At 44.5% G+C, this 18,242-nt stretch overlaps 2 protein-coding genes across 7 annotated transcripts in view; both read right to left on the bottom strand.

Moving 5' to 3' along the window:
• KCNJ5 (potassium inwardly rectifying channel subfamily J member 5) overlaps nucleotides 1-8,910 on the bottom strand; it is a 66,273-nt gene extending 57,363 nt beyond the window's left edge. For both annotated transcript variants that reach the window (XM_040615935.1, XM_040615938.1), the window contains exons 1-4: nucleotides 7,682-8,910; nucleotides 7,130-7,307; nucleotides 5,147-5,309; nucleotides 3,813-3,904 (exon numbers count right to left, since the gene is read on the bottom strand). The gene's annotated coding sequence lies outside the window, so the exon portion shown is untranslated. The remainder of the gene's footprint in view (nucleotides 1-3,812; nucleotides 3,905-5,146; nucleotides 5,310-7,129; nucleotides 7,308-7,681) is intronic.
• A 95-nt stretch (nucleotides 8,911-9,005) lies between these two features.
• The window catches only part of FLI1 (Fli-1 proto-oncogene, ETS transcription factor), an 89,337-nt gene continuing 80,100 nt past the window's right edge, over nucleotides 9,006-18,242 (bottom strand). For 3 of the 5 annotated variants that reach the window (XM_040615930.1, XM_040615931.1, XM_040615932.1), the window contains 4 exons: nucleotides 15,285-15,350; nucleotides 13,935-13,997; nucleotides 12,582-12,629; nucleotides 9,006-11,591 (listed from right to left, as the gene is read on the bottom strand). In XM_040615930.1, the coding sequence (XP_040471864.1) occupies nucleotides 11,062-11,591; nucleotides 12,582-12,629; nucleotides 13,935-13,997; nucleotides 15,285-15,350 (707 nt within the window). In that variant the 3' untranslated portion in view covers nucleotides 9,006-11,061. The remainder of the gene's footprint in view (nucleotides 11,592-12,581; nucleotides 12,630-13,934; nucleotides 13,998-15,284; nucleotides 15,351-18,242) is intronic. The other 2 variants (XM_040615933.1, XM_040615934.1) reach the window with 1 other exon arrangement.

Raw genomic sequence — 18,242 nt, 5'->3', positions numbered from 1 at the left:
GTTCCAAACCGTTCATCTCACCCCAGCAAAATGTGCATCCCTACAGGAAACAAGTTCTGCTCAGTGGTAGCTGAGTAGTGGTGGACATTTTCCAGGTATGATTGTTGTCATTTAAGTTTCAAATGCAACAAGAAGCTTCAATAATTTTTTGGTGACTTTCTGCTTCCTCGCAGCCTTTTTTCCTCCCAAACAGTTCTTTTGCTGAGAGTTCAAGTGGCAGTCCAAAGAGAGAAGTTTTTTGGAACTCTTCCTAGTGGTGTAATTCAGCTCATCTATTTTCAACACTGTGGCAAAATGGAAGCATCTTTTTAAAAGCTGCTGGACTGGTTTTAAAAGAAGAGTAGAATTAAGCTGGTCAAATGATGAAAAACAATGTTATTTTGCAAATGAACATAGTTTGAGTATGGAAACCAAACTCTGGGAACCAAGAATGTTCAGGTCTCAGTCCCAGTGTAGTACCAACCCCTTCGCTGGTTCAGAACAAATCACTTTAGTATGTATCTCAGATTTGCCATCTGTAACACGGGACATAAAGTACTTACACTGTACAGAGAACAATGTTATGAACAATTATGTCACTAAAGCACTTTAAAAGCCAATTCTCAACTGCCTCAATCTTTTCCTCCCTTCAGTGCACCACTGTTACACCCTTCTTCACTTCTAGTTGGAAAGGTCAGCACAGAAAGTTCTGTTCTGATCACACATCAGTATTAGTAAAAATGGCTGAACGATGGCCAGAACCGTGGAACGCTAGAACCGCCAGCCGAAACCTTCACGGTAATTCACAGATATTACCCAATATTTCAAGTGTACTATTTCTGCAACCTTGACAAATTAAAATTGCCAACTGTAAAAATATTTTTATGGTCCCAATCACCAGAGCATCTGATCCTCTCAAGCCACTAGAGCATCACAAATTGTCTGCTTGGGAGGACAGTTGTTTTGTCCCCGGCGCTGAACGGCACACCAAAGCACCAACAGCGAGTGATTAGTGGCCATCCACAGAAATCTAGGAGGGAGTAGGGAAGTGAAATGAAGGCTCAAGAGTCCCAGGCTTGTCTGAACCAAAAGGCTACTCTGCTGCTCAGTCCTTCCTTTCATAGTTGCTGCTACATTTCCTTTATAGGCTTCCTGTACAGTTGCCCTGTGTGTAATTTCCCTAGAAAGCAGCACTGTCTGTATTTTAAGCTTACAAGTTATACTTCTTACTCCTGGGAGAAGAGATGAACTAAATACACAATAGAAGTAGAAAGATCGTCTTCACTGTACAAAAAAAGCAGGTCAATAGGAAATCCATTTAAAAGGTCAAACCCAGCTATGCAATGAGGAGACTGGAAAAATTCCTTTTTTTTTTTTTTAATCTTTAAGCTTTAATCTTTTTCTTTTCTTTAAGGCGGTTTGGGATACTTCAGTGTCTGTCCAAGAGGTGATGTATATCCTCTAAAGTTTAAAGGGCCCCTAAACAACACACTTTCAGGCACTGCTCTTGGAAAGCCATCTCAAAATCCTAAACCTCCAGGTGCTTCATGACACAGCTTTTTAACTATTTACCTTACGCCTCTGCAGCACAAGTGTGAGGAGGTGTTATTCCATGCCTAGAAGTAGTAAGCACTACCACAACTCAAAGAGAAGATACTGGACCTCACTGCAAGGATGATCACCTGTTGTTCACACTATGCTGGCAGTTACACCTGCCTCTAAAAGCGAGCTGTGCTGCCTGCACCAAGTGAAGGGTGACTGTTCTTTTGCATGTTTTGGCGCTACAGCGTGGGGACTGGCTACTCCACAAGCAAAGAAGATACGAGAGGGACATATCCAAAGTTGACAGGGCCATGGCTGAGCTATCAAGCTTAGAGGGGGATCATACTGGGACCTAAATGGGAATCTCAGACTGAAACCCTCCTCCCCTGCTGATTGTCACTTCAGGAAGTGCCTGCCAGCCATGCAGCAAGCAGGCGATAGAGCACTGTAGTCAGAGCCCAGCAGCAGGAGAACAATGAGTGGAATTTCCTCTTTCTGTCCAGAGAGGGCTGTTTGTCACCAGAGAGATAAAGGCCCAGGGCAGGGAAAAAGGGTTATCGGGAGACACGCTGCACACTGTGCCACTCAGGACAGACTCCATAGGAAATCTATTTTGGGGGCTGTCACCCCTACTGCCATTAAAAGAAAGTTCAGTTAAAAGGATGAAAATAAATTTAATCTTGCTGAGCAGAAGTGACTGGAGGGAACCACAGACCTGATACTGGAAAACGAGACTGGTTTCTTTACCCGTGACATCGTTTCATTTTTACATCCCCATATAACTCCACTCAAGCCTTATGATTCTCTTCTCCTTCCCTGTCCATCCAGCCTGCAGGCTGCCCATACTGTCACAACAACAAGTAGTCCCCTCCACAAAGTGGAACATGCTGTGGAGACCAACAGCCCAGTCAACATAAAGCAAAGGACTGAAGAGAAAGCCATGTCTCTTCAGGACAAGAAATCAGACCATGTACTTATTGCTGAATGAAGGCCTAAAGGACTTAGCTGTGAAAGTGTTCGCCAGCCAGCTAGGCTTGGGAATAATGTGTCTGCACTAAACTTAATTTATCCTCTCATTTCACAAACAACATGTTTCTTCTACTGTATTTATTTTAAACATTCGTTCAAGCTGTGCATAATATTTCAATCATTTTGAAATAGATTTACCCTCCTGCTGGCAAATGAATAAGGCATCCTGCTGACTGCTGGAGAAAGGGCCATGAATTAAAATAACTGCTTTTAGTAAACTGACATGTGCTAGTTAGCTGTTCTCCACACACTCTTTGGTAGTAACGGGTGAAAAGAGACCCCTAAATAACAGTAAGAAAAAAACCTAACCCTGGCAAACTGTTTAGATACTCATACTGACTTGTGTTGTTGGAATGCGGCAGACCACTGCTAACTAGCTCACAGCAACTGCTTGAATAACTTCTGCGTGTACACATTCCCTTGTAAACTCAACTACTCACCCATAAACAAGTCAGCAGTGTGCAAAGCCCTAACACAAAGTGAGAGCAGCTGAGGTGTCACATCCTCTTCTCTCTCCCCAGGCAGCAAACTGATGTGGTTAGACTTCCCTTTTATTTTGCCCCCTTCAATTCGCCCCCGCCTTGAACTGTCATGGTGCTGGCCCGGTTCCTGTTCCCCACACAAGCAGGGAGAAACCACAGCACAACACAAGGAATGTGAGCAGAGTCCCCGCTGCGGCAGGGGCAGGGGAAGCTGAGCAAGTTCCTAAACCCCTTGGTGAATCTGTGCCTACAGCTTCTTGCTGCAGCCTGGAGAACCTCCATGACACCACCACCAGCAGCCCTAAAAACATAACCCTGTGATGACGCCACTGCAACAAGCGTGAGGGAAGCTAAAGCCCTCTCTCCGTGCTGCTAGAATACACAATATTTGTTTCCTGAGGCCAAGTTGACATTCCTGTGGTGGAAGCATCTGCCTGGGGAAAGCTTATGACTTTAACAAACACACTGCTGCGCAAGAGGGCCATAAATTCTCCCTGTTTCAGGGAGATCGACAAGGAAGGGGAGGCTGGAAATGAGGCAATTTCACTTGGTGTCTCGATTTGCATGCCTCTAGCCAGATTTAAGCGTGGAAAGAATTGAAGCCCTTGCTCTCCGGGGTGACCACATCCCAAGCGAGCTCTTCAGAGACAAAAGTTACCGCGTTATTCTGGTTACGCCAACCCACCACAGAGGCAGGCTAGGATCTCAGAGAGATCGCAGAGAGATCGAGCGATCCCCTACCTGCCTTCTGCCTTGCTGCCGCTGGATGGCATCCCTTACCTCCAGATCAACCGCTCCGGCCTCCGCGTAAGCAGCAACCCTGAACTTCGCATTGGCAGCGCAGCAAGCTTCACAGCGCGAACCGTGGCAATCTTGAAAGAGCAAAGCAAGAATTTATTGGGACTGTTCCTTATTTTATTACACAAAGTTTAATACATTTAGTGACTTGGTTTTGGCATGAGCCTCTGCGAGCTGGATATATTTAGCCACTTCACAGAAGTGTCGGGAGACTTAATTCACTGCAATGAATTCAGAGGTGATGTGTAAGTGGAGGGCTGGGGGCCGTAAACATCGTGTCTGCAGTGGCATCTAAAAGCGCCCTTAACAGTCTGCAGTGTGTGTGTGGGGGGGTGTAACAGTGAGGCTGGGTCTGGGGAGACCTATATTCCTCAGGCAAGGAACTGCTAGGCAGTTCCTTATTCCTGTACTGTAACTTCAGGCAAGTCACTGCTCCCTGCTTTGAGCCTCAGTTTCCCCAAGCTGTTAAAAAAGCAACACCACGGGCCACCTCGGGAAAGCTTTGACTTCCAGCTCCGCGTTAGTTTCGCAACAGCGGCCAAAAGCGCCTGGTCTGCTGAGCCCCCCCCCTGGCCTGGGAACGTTCCTGGCACATTGCAGAGCCTGCAGAAAGGCACGCAAAGGAGCCACCGCAGCGGTGTTTGTAAAGCCCTTATATCGCTCCATAGCATCGAGGAGCCCAAACTACGTCCCTTTGTGCTCCCGTGCCAGGAGCTTGGCGACCACCACCAGAGGATGCTTAGCCCGGTAATCCCCACGGGGCTGCCTCCGAACACCGCGGGGGCAGCCCCGCAGCCCCCCCCCCCCCCCCCCGCCTTGTGCGGTTTCCACACAGGCCCAGCGCATCCAACGCGCCCCACGCCGCAGAACCACCGCGGGTGGCGGCCGGGGCGGGACCCCCTCGGCTCGGGGGAGGGACCCCCGAAGGGACCAGCCCCCCCAGGCACGGTGCTGGGGGCGGCGGGGGCCGGGAACCCCGCGGCAGGTGCGCCTCGGGGGCGACAGCACGGTCGGGGGTGCCGGGACCCCCGTGCCCGAGGAGCCGGCGGCCCCGCCGCGGGGGAGGGGAGGGGGGGCTGCCGGGCGGCTCCAGCAGCCCCGTGCTTCCAGCCACGGAGATTTAGGGAAAGGCTCAACAACGCCCCCCCCCCCCAGCAACACCGACCCTCAACAGAAAGAGAAAAACTCTCAATCGTTTTAACTTCACGCTGCGGTGTATTCGCTTGAGGGGGGCGTAAAGCCTAAATGGGGGGGGTCAGGCTGCTGTGGGTGCCACCTGCCCGCAGCAGCAGCAGGGACACGCGTGGCGAACCCACCTCGCGCTCCCGCGGGGGCCGGAGGGGCGCACCCCCACCCGTGGGCTGCTGCAGGGAGACCCGTTCGCCGGGGAGGTGAAGGAGATCCAGCAGCAGACTTTACAGCTCCGGGAGGCAGAAAGTAAAGGAAGAGCCAAAGCAAACAACAAGTTTGCAGCAGTTCCTGGAAAGGAAGAAGCAAGGTCTTGTGCTGAGATCGCTGCGCATCAAACCGCCGCAGACCCTGGGCCGTGCCTCCTCCTGTAGCAACTGCAGCTTAAAAACAAGAAATCGGGATCTTCACCCCTTGCCGCCTGCTCCTAGGCGAGGAGCAGCCAGGTCCTCCCTGCCCCACGCCCTCCCTGCTTCTTTGCTGCAGCTCTTTATGCCGGCCGAGGTGGTTGCCCAGCTGCAACCAGTGCGGGCCACCAGTACCACACCTGCCCGCAGCGAGCCCCGCTCCCTCCCCACCGCCCGGCTGCACCGCTGATGGGGGGACCTGGCGGCGCTGGCCTCCAAACGGCTTTTCTTTCTTCTTTTTTTTTTTTTTTTTAGTGGGCTTGGGTTCAGGGTCTGTTTGCTACTCTTGGAGCCTGAAGACCTGAATTTTGCCAAGGATCCCTAACTCTCCTCTGATAAAATGGAAGCATCTGAGCTTTGCATGCAGGGATTTCTGCATCCGTAGATGAAAAAATCGTAACACACAAGCTCAAGTACATGTTACATGTCATTCTGTCCATGACCTTAGTCAGAGGTCTCTTAATTCTTTTCTAATACAATAGCAAACTCTTGAGCTTTATTTGCAATGAGTTTTGCTTTTACAGATGAAAATCATAATATATATGTTTCGCTAGGTATTGTGCAAAAGTATACAAATAGGGTCTTTGAAGTGAATTTATAAACCCCAGCCCCCGACATGCCTCTAGACTACAGCTCTAATTAACACCAAATGCAGCAACACTCAGTTTGATGTGGGAGAACCCAGTTTGTTAGGAAGTGGGCTGAAGTCTAACAAACTAATTTCACAGAGGTCATTAAAAATACTGTATCAGCACAGCAAAGCAGCCTGTAAAAAAAAATCTATTATTGGAATAGTATAATAAAGTAAAGCTGGCTCCTTTAACCCAGAATTTACAGACCAATGGCTCTTTTCTTGATAGTAGGGGTGGGAAACAGCAGCTGGGTTCATCAGTGCTCTTAATTCAAAACTCCAGGCATGGTCATTTACTGTCATTGTGGACGGTAAGAATGAGTATGAAATATTGCCAGACAAGTCCAGCTTCACATCAAATATTCACACCAACAGAACCTACGGCAAATTTCCCACGTATTTAACGTCTCGTTGGACTGGAGCATGCTTGTTGGGCAGTGGTATGAGAAATACTTCCTTCTCTTTACTAACGGGAAGGGCTCAGCACGGGGAAATCCCTCTCCCTTGCAATAGTATTAGGTGCGTGTTGGAAATCTGGAGTTGTTTGGAAAATCATCCTCAGGGTTGAAATACAAGTCTTAGGTATATGAAAGCAGTAAGCCACTTGTGTACACAGAGGATGGGTTCTGGCATGCGAGGATTATAGACAGGAGTAATCTCAGATGCTTGACACTAGAAGGATTTGGCATCTCCTCATTTAAGGCACCTAAGGAGTGTTTAAGTTGGGAGCTCCATCCTCTAGGCTTTAAGCCGTAGTGGGGATAAAAAGCCCTCTTCAAAATATGGTTAAAAGCAGGTTCTAAACCTGTTGTCTGTAGTTAAGCAGCAAGAATATCTTCTTGTTCTCCCCCTCTCTGACAGACAGAGACTGAGGCAGGAACATCTCAAATAGGGAAAAACATCACAAAGGTCCCAGCTAAAGGAGCTGGAACTCTGATTCTACTTAATATACAAGTTGCAATATTCTAGTTCGGCGTATTTAAGCTAGAACCCATTCAGTGTTTTTGGAGTTAGGGAGTAGAACAGAAGTACTGGGTGAATACTAGATCGCTAGAAATAAATAGCTAAATTACCACTGATTTCAATGGGAGTTGGGTTTCCTGATGAGGTCTGAATTCTGAACATCGCAGCAGAGAAGATGTTCTGCTATCCCTGTTGACTCACAGCTCACGACCATGTAATCCCAACCATCTGTTTGGTAAACTTTCTGATTAAAGCCTGAAATACTTGAATCTCATCTGCCTTGTCCTCCTGGGAAAAGCAAAAAGTAGCATTAGTACTGTCAAGTTCCTTGTTTATTTTCTTGCAGTATGTCCCAGAAGCTGGAAATCCCCCAGTTATCACCCCTAGAGCTTCCAACATGACAAAGTTAGGCTGATATTGGGGGTTACAAATGGGCTACTCCGATTTGTATGTTATTACTTGTTCTTTACCCGAGGACTGTACATTATTAAGATCTTATGAAAAGGCTAAAGGTGCCTGCAAAGTCCCTCACCAGTCTGAGGTGCCTGGCATACTGTTATGAGATCTCTTTATTCCACAGAAATGCAGCCTGCAGTGGGCAGCAAACTCTATCTAAAGCTAAATATTAGCACAGACTAGCAAAGGTTGATATCAGCAAGTACCCTGAAGAGAAGGACAAAAGGAGGCAGAAAGGACCTGAGCTGTGGATGCCGCTGATCACCTTCCATCTCAGTCTGGGCTCCTCTGAGATGTTGCAAGTTGGACAGCCAGAAACAGATGCTTCTTAAATTGTTGGTTGTTTTCCAAAGTCTTTTTTTCATCAAGGATCCTGCTGGTCAAATTTTGCTATCAAAGACATCTTTGCACTCTGACAACCTTCATATTCTGCCTTTAGATGTTTTTGTGCAATCTCAGCCTTCAGATTTTCCTATTACTGGCAACCGGGCAGGCACACTGTATTAAAAGAAAATACTTGATATTTCTATTGATAATGCATAGCCAGAATGAATCTGGATAATGCTAAAGTGAAAAACAATAGACATAAGCAACAAAACACTCACTCTTATGACTAAATTGAGTGAGTGCGGTTAAATACACAAAAGGAACAGCTCTGCGGTGGTTGAACACACTAACATCGCTCTTTTTCAGAGCGCAGGCTCGCTAATCAAGCCAGTGGAAGCTATTGTACCAGAACCTTAGCAACAAACGGTTGTGCGCGGAGGAAGGAAATGGTGTACTTGTGCAGTTATGTATTTCTAAGGGTTTATCAAATCGGCAGAAATATCAAGCTATCTCTCAGGACCACCGTGTGTCTGCAAAAATACAGGAAGTGCCTTTGCCTGACCTTTATACACAGTCAGAAGATTCCTTGGCAGTGCTTGTTTTTGCAGCCTCTTACTCCGTCTCAGGAATGCTTTGGAGCACTGGCTTTCCCTGGGGTATGGGGATAGGTGAGAAACATGAGCAGGCAAGCAGGCTGGTAATACATACAGCATTGTACATATACATTCTGTCAGACTCCTTGAGCACCCCGAAGAGCAAACGGACCGAGATGACTGTTAGGTCAGTCATGGCTCTTGCGGGGAGGCTGTGTGTCCTGGCACTCGGCACAGTGCTGCGAGCCCATCACCGGGGCACCCGGCCAGGGTCTGCTCCCAGCTCTGCCACCGGCCTCAGGCGGGACACATCACCTCCTCCAGCTCTGACTGCTCTGCCACTTTCTCTCTCTCTCTCTCTCTTTCCATGGACAAAAGATGGAGCCTAGGTTTCTGATTTAGACACTTCAATAACTAAATTGGGTTTGATAAATACTGGCTCCAGAGACAGAAATTTTCTGGAATAAGAGGTTGATATTGTTTTGTAGTGATAAGGATTGATTGCCACTACTATGGAGCTGCTTTGTTTTCCTTTTTAGCTAAATCAAATTTAGAGGCAAAGTTCATGAAGGTATGAGAGGGGAGGGAGAGAGTGGGACAATATGATGCCTTAGAGAAGAAAACCACCATTTATTTTGTCACATCTTTTTACATCATCCTCTTCTTACAACAGTTTCATTGTAACACTTAATACATTTTTTAAAAAACCAAGATAGCTTGCAAAATTATATATATTTTAATATCCAAAAAGTACATTGCATATATATAGTAGCAAAAGCCCCACTTCCATGGGTAATTTCTTCATACTTAAATTTTGCGATTATTGCAGTAACATTACTTATAAACATCCCGAAAGCACTAAGACCTAAACTGGTTAGCTTGATCTTATTTCTCCATTTTGTTAAATAATGGCATCAGTGCTTCTGTTTAAAGTTATGAGCAGACTATAATGTTCTGGTTTCAGGCGCTCATCCTGCAATCAGATGCACATGGACCAAATCTTGCACCCACGCAGAGTCCCAGAGGTTATGTCTAGACTAGATATTTGTGATCCTGTTAATTGGTTGCCGGTTAATACAAGTTAGCTAATAGCTTGTACATGTAAGTCTCTCACACACACACACACAGACATCTGTTCTAAAACACAAATGCTTGTGTTTTACCCTTCTGTTTATGGCACCAAACCACCATTTGTGGATCATCAAATTAACATGTGCAAAATCAGAGAAGGCTGAGAATTTTTGGATGTTTAGAATTTCAATGAAAACGCCTAGCGAAAATTTTCGCAAAGATATTGCAAGAAGTAGTTGATAATTTTAGCTATGAAGTGGTTAAGATCTTTCCAAAGTTCAAGATTTTGGTGATAAATATAACAAAATAGTTAAATATTTCCTTTAAAATGCTGGTGCATGTTTTCAATCAGCTTCAATGCAAACATGTTAGCTAAGTGGAGTTAATTTGCAGACTACTATGGCAGAGTAATACAAGAAAACACTACTCTAGACAAACCCAGGGAAATCTGGAAGGTGTCTGGCTACTTTGGGGGTCAATTATGGATCCAATTGCAGGACCAAGGCTATCTCCGACAGATACATTACTCATGTCTTATTTTTTATTATTTTTTTTTTAGCAAAAAGTACAAAGCCCAAATGTACAGATTGAAAAGATGTACAAATTACATTAAAAACAAAACAAAACAAAACAAAAACAACCCACAAACAACTGAGCTGATAGTAAAAAACAAACCTGCATTTGTGACCGAGGTCAACTCGTTTTATTTAATCTTTCTTTTAAAACTGTGAGATATAGGGAAAAATAACTCTGCATAATTTATACAGTAATTTGCCTTCTGATTTGTTGACCCTTTGGATGACGGTCTGACAAACGCACAGCGTTCGCGAATCGGTATGTGTAGCGATCCCTAAGGCTCTGGCAGAGCTCAGGGGCCTGCTGTCATTTAGTTTACTTCACTTTTGCTTTCAAGGAATGTCTGTGCTTGACATTAGGTTACTTTTTGTTCTGGTTTCTGATGTCTCTGGAGTTAATACACAGTCTACTGAAGTTGTACACTCTAGAAAAGTTCCTTCAATGCCCTTTACTTCTTAAAATATACATGTACATATATATATATATGAATATATATATATTTAATTTCCAGTTGGGTGAAAATCCTCATCTGCCTTAAAGCTAAGATTCCAGTTGCGGTCCCCTGCAGCCCAATGTCCTCCACTTAATGGTCAAATTGCCCACCCTCTCCACAGTGAGAAAAAAACCCATGTAGTCATATTTTCCTACGACCCACAGTTGGATCTATGTCTTGTCAACAGCCTTTGAATCCTTAAAAATTTCTCTCATCAAAAAGCTAATAATCATTCCAGGTAATGGTGAACAATCTTCATAGTCAATTCCTACAGAGGACATAAGCGTTAAAAACCAAAGAAAATGCAGAGTACTGGCCCAAAGAAGCATCCATCTCTCAGTTCAAGACACAAGAGGCAAAGTTACAAAAGTAAAAGGTTTGATCCAGTAATAACCAATATCCAGTTTTAATTCTTCCCCAGAAAGGCCACAATTATCCATTAGGGTCCCCCAAAAAAACACAAAAATCCCAGAAGTAAAGAAAAAGTCCAACCAGATTGATAAAGGCCACTTGAAGATAAAAGCATCTAGTAATAGCTGCCCAAGTGTGGTGATACATGGGCATTGGGATGGCGAGGGACATTGGGGTTTGGATAAATGCTTCCTGCAGGGGAGGTCCAATAAGGTGAGGCTGCTCCAAAGAAACTGGACGATGTGACAGGCATAGAAGAAGGGTGCGGGGGTACAAAGTTCACCTTCTGCTGATGGGCATGGTAAGACGGCATGTAGGAGAGATCTGATGGATACTTGTACATAGATGATTCAGTGGGATGAGGCTGAAGAGCCTGGGCAATGCCATGAAAGTCAAATTTGTAGGCATACCTTTTGCCATGCACTTTGGTCATAATGTTCTTATCGTAGTAGTATCGGAGGGCTCGGCTCAGCTTGTCGTAATTCATGTTGGGCTTGCTTTTGCGTTCTCCCCAGCGCCGTGCCACTTCATCAGGGTCCGTCATCTTGAATTCCCCATTGGTCCCTTCCCATGTGATACAGCTGGCGTTGGAACTGTCTGACAGCAACTCGAGAAGGAACTGCCACAGTTGGATCTGCCCGCTCCCTGCGAGAAGCAAGCCAAAGAGGAAAGGAAATGACATTGTGTTTCCTGCTTAAAAGCAAAGACAAAGGCAGGAAACAGAAGGACTATCTCGATCTTTACTGGGAACTGCTCCTTCAAGCCTTAGAAAGTCTTACGTAGGAATGGATAAACTGTTCCCAGCAAACAAGTTAGTCAACCCTTTGTTCTGTTCATGAGTTTGAGGTCAGATTAGATTTCATAATGGTCGCCTTTGGCCTTAAAATCTTCGGGCTATTCATAAACAGCTTTTTTTCCGAGCATAGTGTTCCGCAAAATTTTTCACTGAATACTTAACACAGTATATTTCAGCTCTCAACTGCTTACTGTTTACCATGAATATTGTTTTGGATACCTACAGTTTTCTTTCCAGTTGCTGATCCGAGTTACATAAGATTATTTGTTCCCCAGACTAGATGACTCCTATTTTATTCGGTACAGTTATACTCGTAGTAAAGAGCCTTATGAGGACGTTACCTTACAAGCATTCAATGTATACAAGTTTGTTTAGTTCAAGCAAGATTTACTCCAGGTTTTACTTCCCAAGACAAGGATTGTTTTCTGCAGATGACATGCTAGGGACAGTTACGGTGTGGTGACTTTCAGAGACGTTTTGTGCCTTCCATTCAGCTGATCTGTAGCAGACAGTGAAAAACTAACCTGTCCTGCAAATCTGAGGGACCAGCATTTAAATTCCCCATACAACTCCTCTTAAGGAACGCTGGTTTGGGGTAAGAACATTCAAGATGGTGATTTTGTCTTGACAGAGATAATGTTGTACCACTTTCCTCACTTTTCTGCAAGGATTTATGCAAAAGCACTCATAAGAGCAGAGCTACTAAGGTCAACGGCTCTTACAGCCTACCCCACTGGCAGAAGACAACAGCTACACATCCCGTACAGGCTGGAGCAGTAGATCACAGGGAAAGCTAACCCCTTCGACAATGGTGGTCTGAAATTTAAAGATGAACTCACCTGGATTGGCAAGACGGCTACTAGTGGGCCCCAGGATCTGATAGGGATCTTAAAAAAAAAACAACCAAACACCAACAAAAGCGATTTAAAAAAAAGTTTCATTAAAAAGAAACAACAGTTCATTACTATTTATTCTGGAAACCAGTTCAAATTTTCAGTTTCTTTCTTTACTCTCACTGCCTCTTCACCTAGGGCCTGGAACAGGCCTGATGTGTTCCTTATTTCTTATTTTAGCAAACGACCACCCATTATTTATGGAATCCAAAATGGCACAGTGTTTCTGGCATTGGTTTCAGACCTGCCTGCTTTCAAAGACTATAATCTCTTTGGACATACCCTATGCTGACGTGTCAACTAGAAAACATGAAACATGAAAAGCAAAAGTGTGGGACAGTGGAACAGTAATGAATCAGGAGCAAATATATTCCTCCTAATAAAAAGAGCTGGACTGTAAATGAGATTTTCAAATTCACTTCTTAGCAGTTGAGTTTGCTTCCCTCTGAGGTCAATGAAATGTTCACCCAGCTCTCCCCTACTGAAGCAAACAGAGCACTAGAGAAAGGAGAGTAAAAGGAGTTTGGTCACTGGCTCAAATGAAGCTGAGTGTTCCTTGAAAACCCCACAGTGCATTTATTAGGAATGAATTCCTTCCCTTTTTGTGGGGCCTCCTCGGCCCTAATCTCTACACTTCTCCTTTGCTTCTCTCTGGGTTTGGTGATTTGGATCTATAGCATTTGCTCGTGGATTGAATTGATGCCAAAAGGACCAACCCCCTAAAAAAATAAAGGGGATAGAAAGCAGCTGTGCAAAGCAGAGAAGGTGGTATTTAGCTTTTCAAAGGCCCCTTGGGAAACTAGCAGGAAACACCACTGCTTGCTGCCCAACAGGGTTTGCTTTTCTTATTTGGTTTTCTTTGACGCAGGAGAAGCCCTGTCGATTCTGTTTGGAGATACTTCCATTGAACGTTGCTGCAGCAGAGGTGAAGAGGTAACGAGCAGACACTGCACCGCTGCAGCATAAACGGTTCCGTGCCCCTAACTGCTTCACGACCTATTACACGGCATGTCGTGATGCTTCAAAGGAGATGCAACCGATGCTCGGCACTGCACGTGACTCAGCTGAAACAAGGATGTTCCTTTTGAATGGGGAAGGACAATGCAGTAAAATAGAAACAGTTTGGACCAATTGCTGTCACTGCTCTGTCACAGTTGACTCATTATTCTAAGACTTCCCTGTAAGGCTCTGCCTGTTTGTCCTGTGCCCACGGTTGGTGCTGCTTGACACATTTATTCACCCAATCTAGTACAAATCTAATGACTTAGCAGATGCAGTGGGAACAAAATCAACCATTACCTGGCTGGGGCCGTTGCTGTTCTGTTGTCTTATTCACATTTTGCGTCCCTGCAACAGGAGGGCCTGTAAAGACACAGAAAGATCTTATATGTACTAGAAGAGAAGAGGAGGAATGAACAGAACAGGGCAAGTACAAGACACATTGAACAGGAATAAGAGTGGCTGCAATGGGAAAAGTTTTCTAATCCTAAGAGCTGATATTTTTGAATTTGCACCACAAAACTAAGAGATTTCACTAGAAATTAAAAATCTCACTGTACAAAGAAGGTATGGAGATGAGGAAAGAAAAATATTATGTAGATACTTTATTAATTTTCTGTCTTTTATCGCAACTAAACCTTCACTCTAGTTCACATCCACGTTTTGAATAGAAAATGGGATTTTTTAAAATGTATAAATGCTGACCTTTTCCCATGTTGGAACTTCTTTCCATATTTATTGGAAATACAAATTCTTTCTTAAAGCAACCTTTTTATGCAAAAACTTTTGGGTTTATCAAATCAAACATTTTGTTGAAAACATCACTGCCGTTTCTATAAATCACTTCAACGTTAGCATCTGTTCCTCCTCTTCAGAGCATTTCTCATAACAGAAAATCGTAACTCAAAGAGTCTTCACATTTAGCGTGTGCGTAGCTCAGAAAGCTGAAAAGCAAAGGAAGTCCAATCTGACAGCCAGGTTCTGCCACATTTACTTGCATCCACTAGTATCTTGTTGAGAGTCAAATGTGCCCATCTTGCACTGCTGCACAGGGATGAGCCCCAACAGTGGAAGCAGAGGAGAGTGTGGCTCAGTATCAGCTGGTTATGTTAGCTGGAATACAGCCTTTAGGGACAGGGGATTGGTATTTCTAATGACATGTCACCCAGAGTATACTTGGAATTCAAGGACACTATAAAACTAGTAAGAAACAAGAACAGTTGCACGAGTAGGGCTCACACAGTAGGGATGCTATCTGCCTGCTGGACTTTGTGTAGAATCTTACTTTCTGAAAAGTAGCATGAAATTCTCAGAATCTGCCCAAGCTGTCTGTATCTGTGCCTAAAAACCTTACAGCAGACTACAAGCAGGTGGCTGACATGTCCAGAGGATCTGCTCCTGGCCCCGTAATCAAATCCTGGAAGTATTAGAGGTTCGTGCTATCATTTTCAATACACGATTCAATAATAAAAATATTTCTGTCACTTGCTATTTCTTTTCATAACATAATTCTAGCTCTTATCTTACTGACTGTCCCCAATCTTCTGCCCTTCTGATGCTCATAACACAAGCCAGCCATGCCCGTTTTCTCCCACAGTCTCGTTTTGATCTTCCATCACAGAATTTGTGATTCCCATTGGGACAACTTACTTTTGGTGAGGCCAGAATTCATATTACTGCCCCATCCTGTTCTCCTGACTGCATCATAGGAAGGATCTAATGACAAAAGACAACAGGCACAGAGGGGTTGAAATCAACTCTTCCCACAAAAAAAAAAAAAAAAACCAAAAAACCCTCTTGCAAGAATCTAGCTTCATATCTTGGTCCCGACTGGCTTGCAGATCTATTATTTTTCCTCTCACATATCACCTACGCTCCCTTGGCCCTCTCACAAAAGCAACAGGGTGTAAATACAGTGGTTGGGACTAGCTGTTTGGGCAATACTCAAGCCTGACACATTCTGATCATGAGGTATAGTCATTGCGCTCAATGGAGTTTAATGTGCGACTCATCCCAGCCAAAAGGAGACCCCCTTTCTCTTATCCCGAGATGACAGAAGACCATGGGCAGAAAAGGAGGATGAGGTGAACCTTTTTGTTATTTCACAGAAAACAAATGGTGACTTTAAAAGCCAGGGGGGCCAAGGACTTGCCATGCAGAATAAGGAAGCTATTTTAACAAGGGCGGAAAGGGGAAAAAGCCTCCTCTCAAGCGAAATTCAAAATACCTCTCTGACCATGCTGCTGGAAAGGAGTGAGCACTGCCTGGAGCCCCGTTGGGCTGCACAGCACAGCGGGGCTTTGCAGCTCCCTGTGGAAACATCCCAGGCACTTGCACATTCCTCCCAGCGCTGGGAAAGCCGCTGCAGCTTTGAAATTACAGCCTTCTAGTTATTGGCATGAAAAGGAAAACAGAGAAGGGATGGGAGAGGGAAGGGGAAGGGAAGAGAGGGAGAGAAAGAGGAGGAGGGAAGAGCAGGGAATGGGGGAAAATAGAGCTCATGTAATCTGCTCTTTTTATTTTTATTTTACTTATTTGTTTTTTCCTTTTTTACTAGAAACCACAAACCCCACTGCAAATAGATCAGACTGAAAAACAAACCGCTATGGTTTCAGCCTGGTACAAAGATTGCGACGGGACATCTCTGGAAGATGGAGGCAATAGCTCCGGCCATGCTGTGCCCAGAAGGGAATCTTGTGCCTGCTCCCATGGCTGGGCAAGGAGCAGCAGGGCTAGAAACTGTGCTGCAGCCTGCTGCTGCCACCAGGGAACTTCATCCCCAAGCTCAGTCCTCAGCAGTTCTCATTGTTGTAAATTTGCACGGGTGGCATTTTCCTTGCTGGAAAGCTGTCAGGCAAATCTTAACTTCATCTGAGTGCACCCGGAGCTTGGGCTGCTGCTCTGTCAGTGACTGAAATCAAGAGAGCAGAGATGAGGTCCGAAGTAACCACTGGCTTTTCCCATGTCCTCTTTGCAGCCAGTCTCTGACTTTCATTTCTCCCCTGGGATGTCCTTCACAAGTATTACAACTAGAGCTATTACAGCAATGTTTTGGAAAATATTTTGAGAAAAAAACCAGCAGAGTTCTGCATTGAAAGAGAAAGGCTAAGCCTCAAAAATTTCCACTGATTGGGCTGCTAATGTACATTTTGGTGAGCTCAATCAGAAACTGTATGCCATTACATCATTTTAATGGCAATGTCACCTACATGGTGATCCTGTTAAAAAGAAAGGTAACAATTAATTTTCCAACAAAAAAAATTACTTTTACACGGGGGAAAAAATTCCTTTCCAAAAAGTAGCAAACTTATTGAAAATTTTCAGTTTTCTCTGATTCTTTTGGGTCAGATAATTGACCAAAATGAGTCAACTGCTGCATCTTGGTTGATTCAGATGCATCAGCATGTTTTGAGTAAATAAATAGGCCATCATCTGGGTAGATGATCCTCCTTCAGATGGGGAAACTTTGTCACAGAGTAGGAGCCTCCTTTGCTTACAGTGTAAAATGCATCTCCTGAGGGTTTTTTTTGAACCAGTAAGTGGCAATATTACAATCAGATGTGCTGACCAGGTGTGTATTGCTACAGCTGCTTGGACTTTAGAGGATCAAGGCTTGGTTCTCCAGATAAGTCTGGCTAAGTCTCATCAAAATTAACATTCAAAACCTGTCTGAATGGGTGTCCTTGTAGCATAGGTTTTAGGAAGTAAAATGTCACCTTGGAAGGATGGTGCACCTGTGTCTCAGCCCAGGTTTAATCCAGGTTTCGAGTGCCTCAGATGAGTCACTTTGCTTCAGTTTTCCCTTTTATACTATGGATTATGGAGTAAAGTGTGGGCAGATATAGGGGCCGCCATACTTGTATCGTTAGGGTGAGACTTAGCTCCAAGCATGACTTTGCAATGGTAAGAAGGGTTAAATATGATAGTTAGCAATATAGGCTAACTGTTGGTATTGAAACAATACTGCAAATTTCCAACTCGTTCTCTTCCTCTCAAAAAAAAAAAAAGGCCAAATCCACTAAGCTATTTTTGTTTTGTTTTCACAAAAATCCGTGCAACGTGAAAGAACCACACCAGCCCTCCCAGCTTCCAGACCCAGACTCTAAAGCTGAACGTGTTTAAAACAAAATGGAAAAGGCAGAGCCAGGGAACCTATCCAGAGACTCGAGTTTCTGCAAAAACAATATCGTTCCCGGGACCTGACGCCCAGTGGCTCAAACAGATCCTACAGAACTCCAGCCAGACAGTTAGTTACACAGAGGGTCTTATCTGTCATTAAAACCACTTGGATTTTACACCAAAACTTGCTGCGCTATGGAAAGTCAATTAAAAGACTTGGATCGAGGTCATCTTCTGGTGTAAATCAGCAAAGAGCTATAATGAAGTTAGGGGCAAATTTATACTAACTAAGGATCGGGTCCCCAAGTCTGTTTTAGTCTTAAAAGGCCCAGTGGAACAACAGTCCTATGACAAATGTGTGTTCAATACAAAATGGAATTACAGAGCAGAAAATAAATCATAGATGCTTTCAAGAAATGTCATTCTGCAGCTGTCTGGTTTATGTCCAGAAATTCCCCAGAATGAATGCATACTCTATTATAAGTAAGG

Source organism: Falco naumanni, chromosome 16 (genome assembly GCF_017639655.2).
Source record: "Falco naumanni isolate bFalNau1 chromosome 16, bFalNau1.pat, whole genome shotgun sequence".
Taxonomy (NCBI): Eukaryota; Metazoa; Chordata; class Aves; order Falconiformes; family Falconidae; genus Falco; species Falco naumanni.
This window is presented reverse-complemented; position numbering and strand designations above follow the sequence as displayed.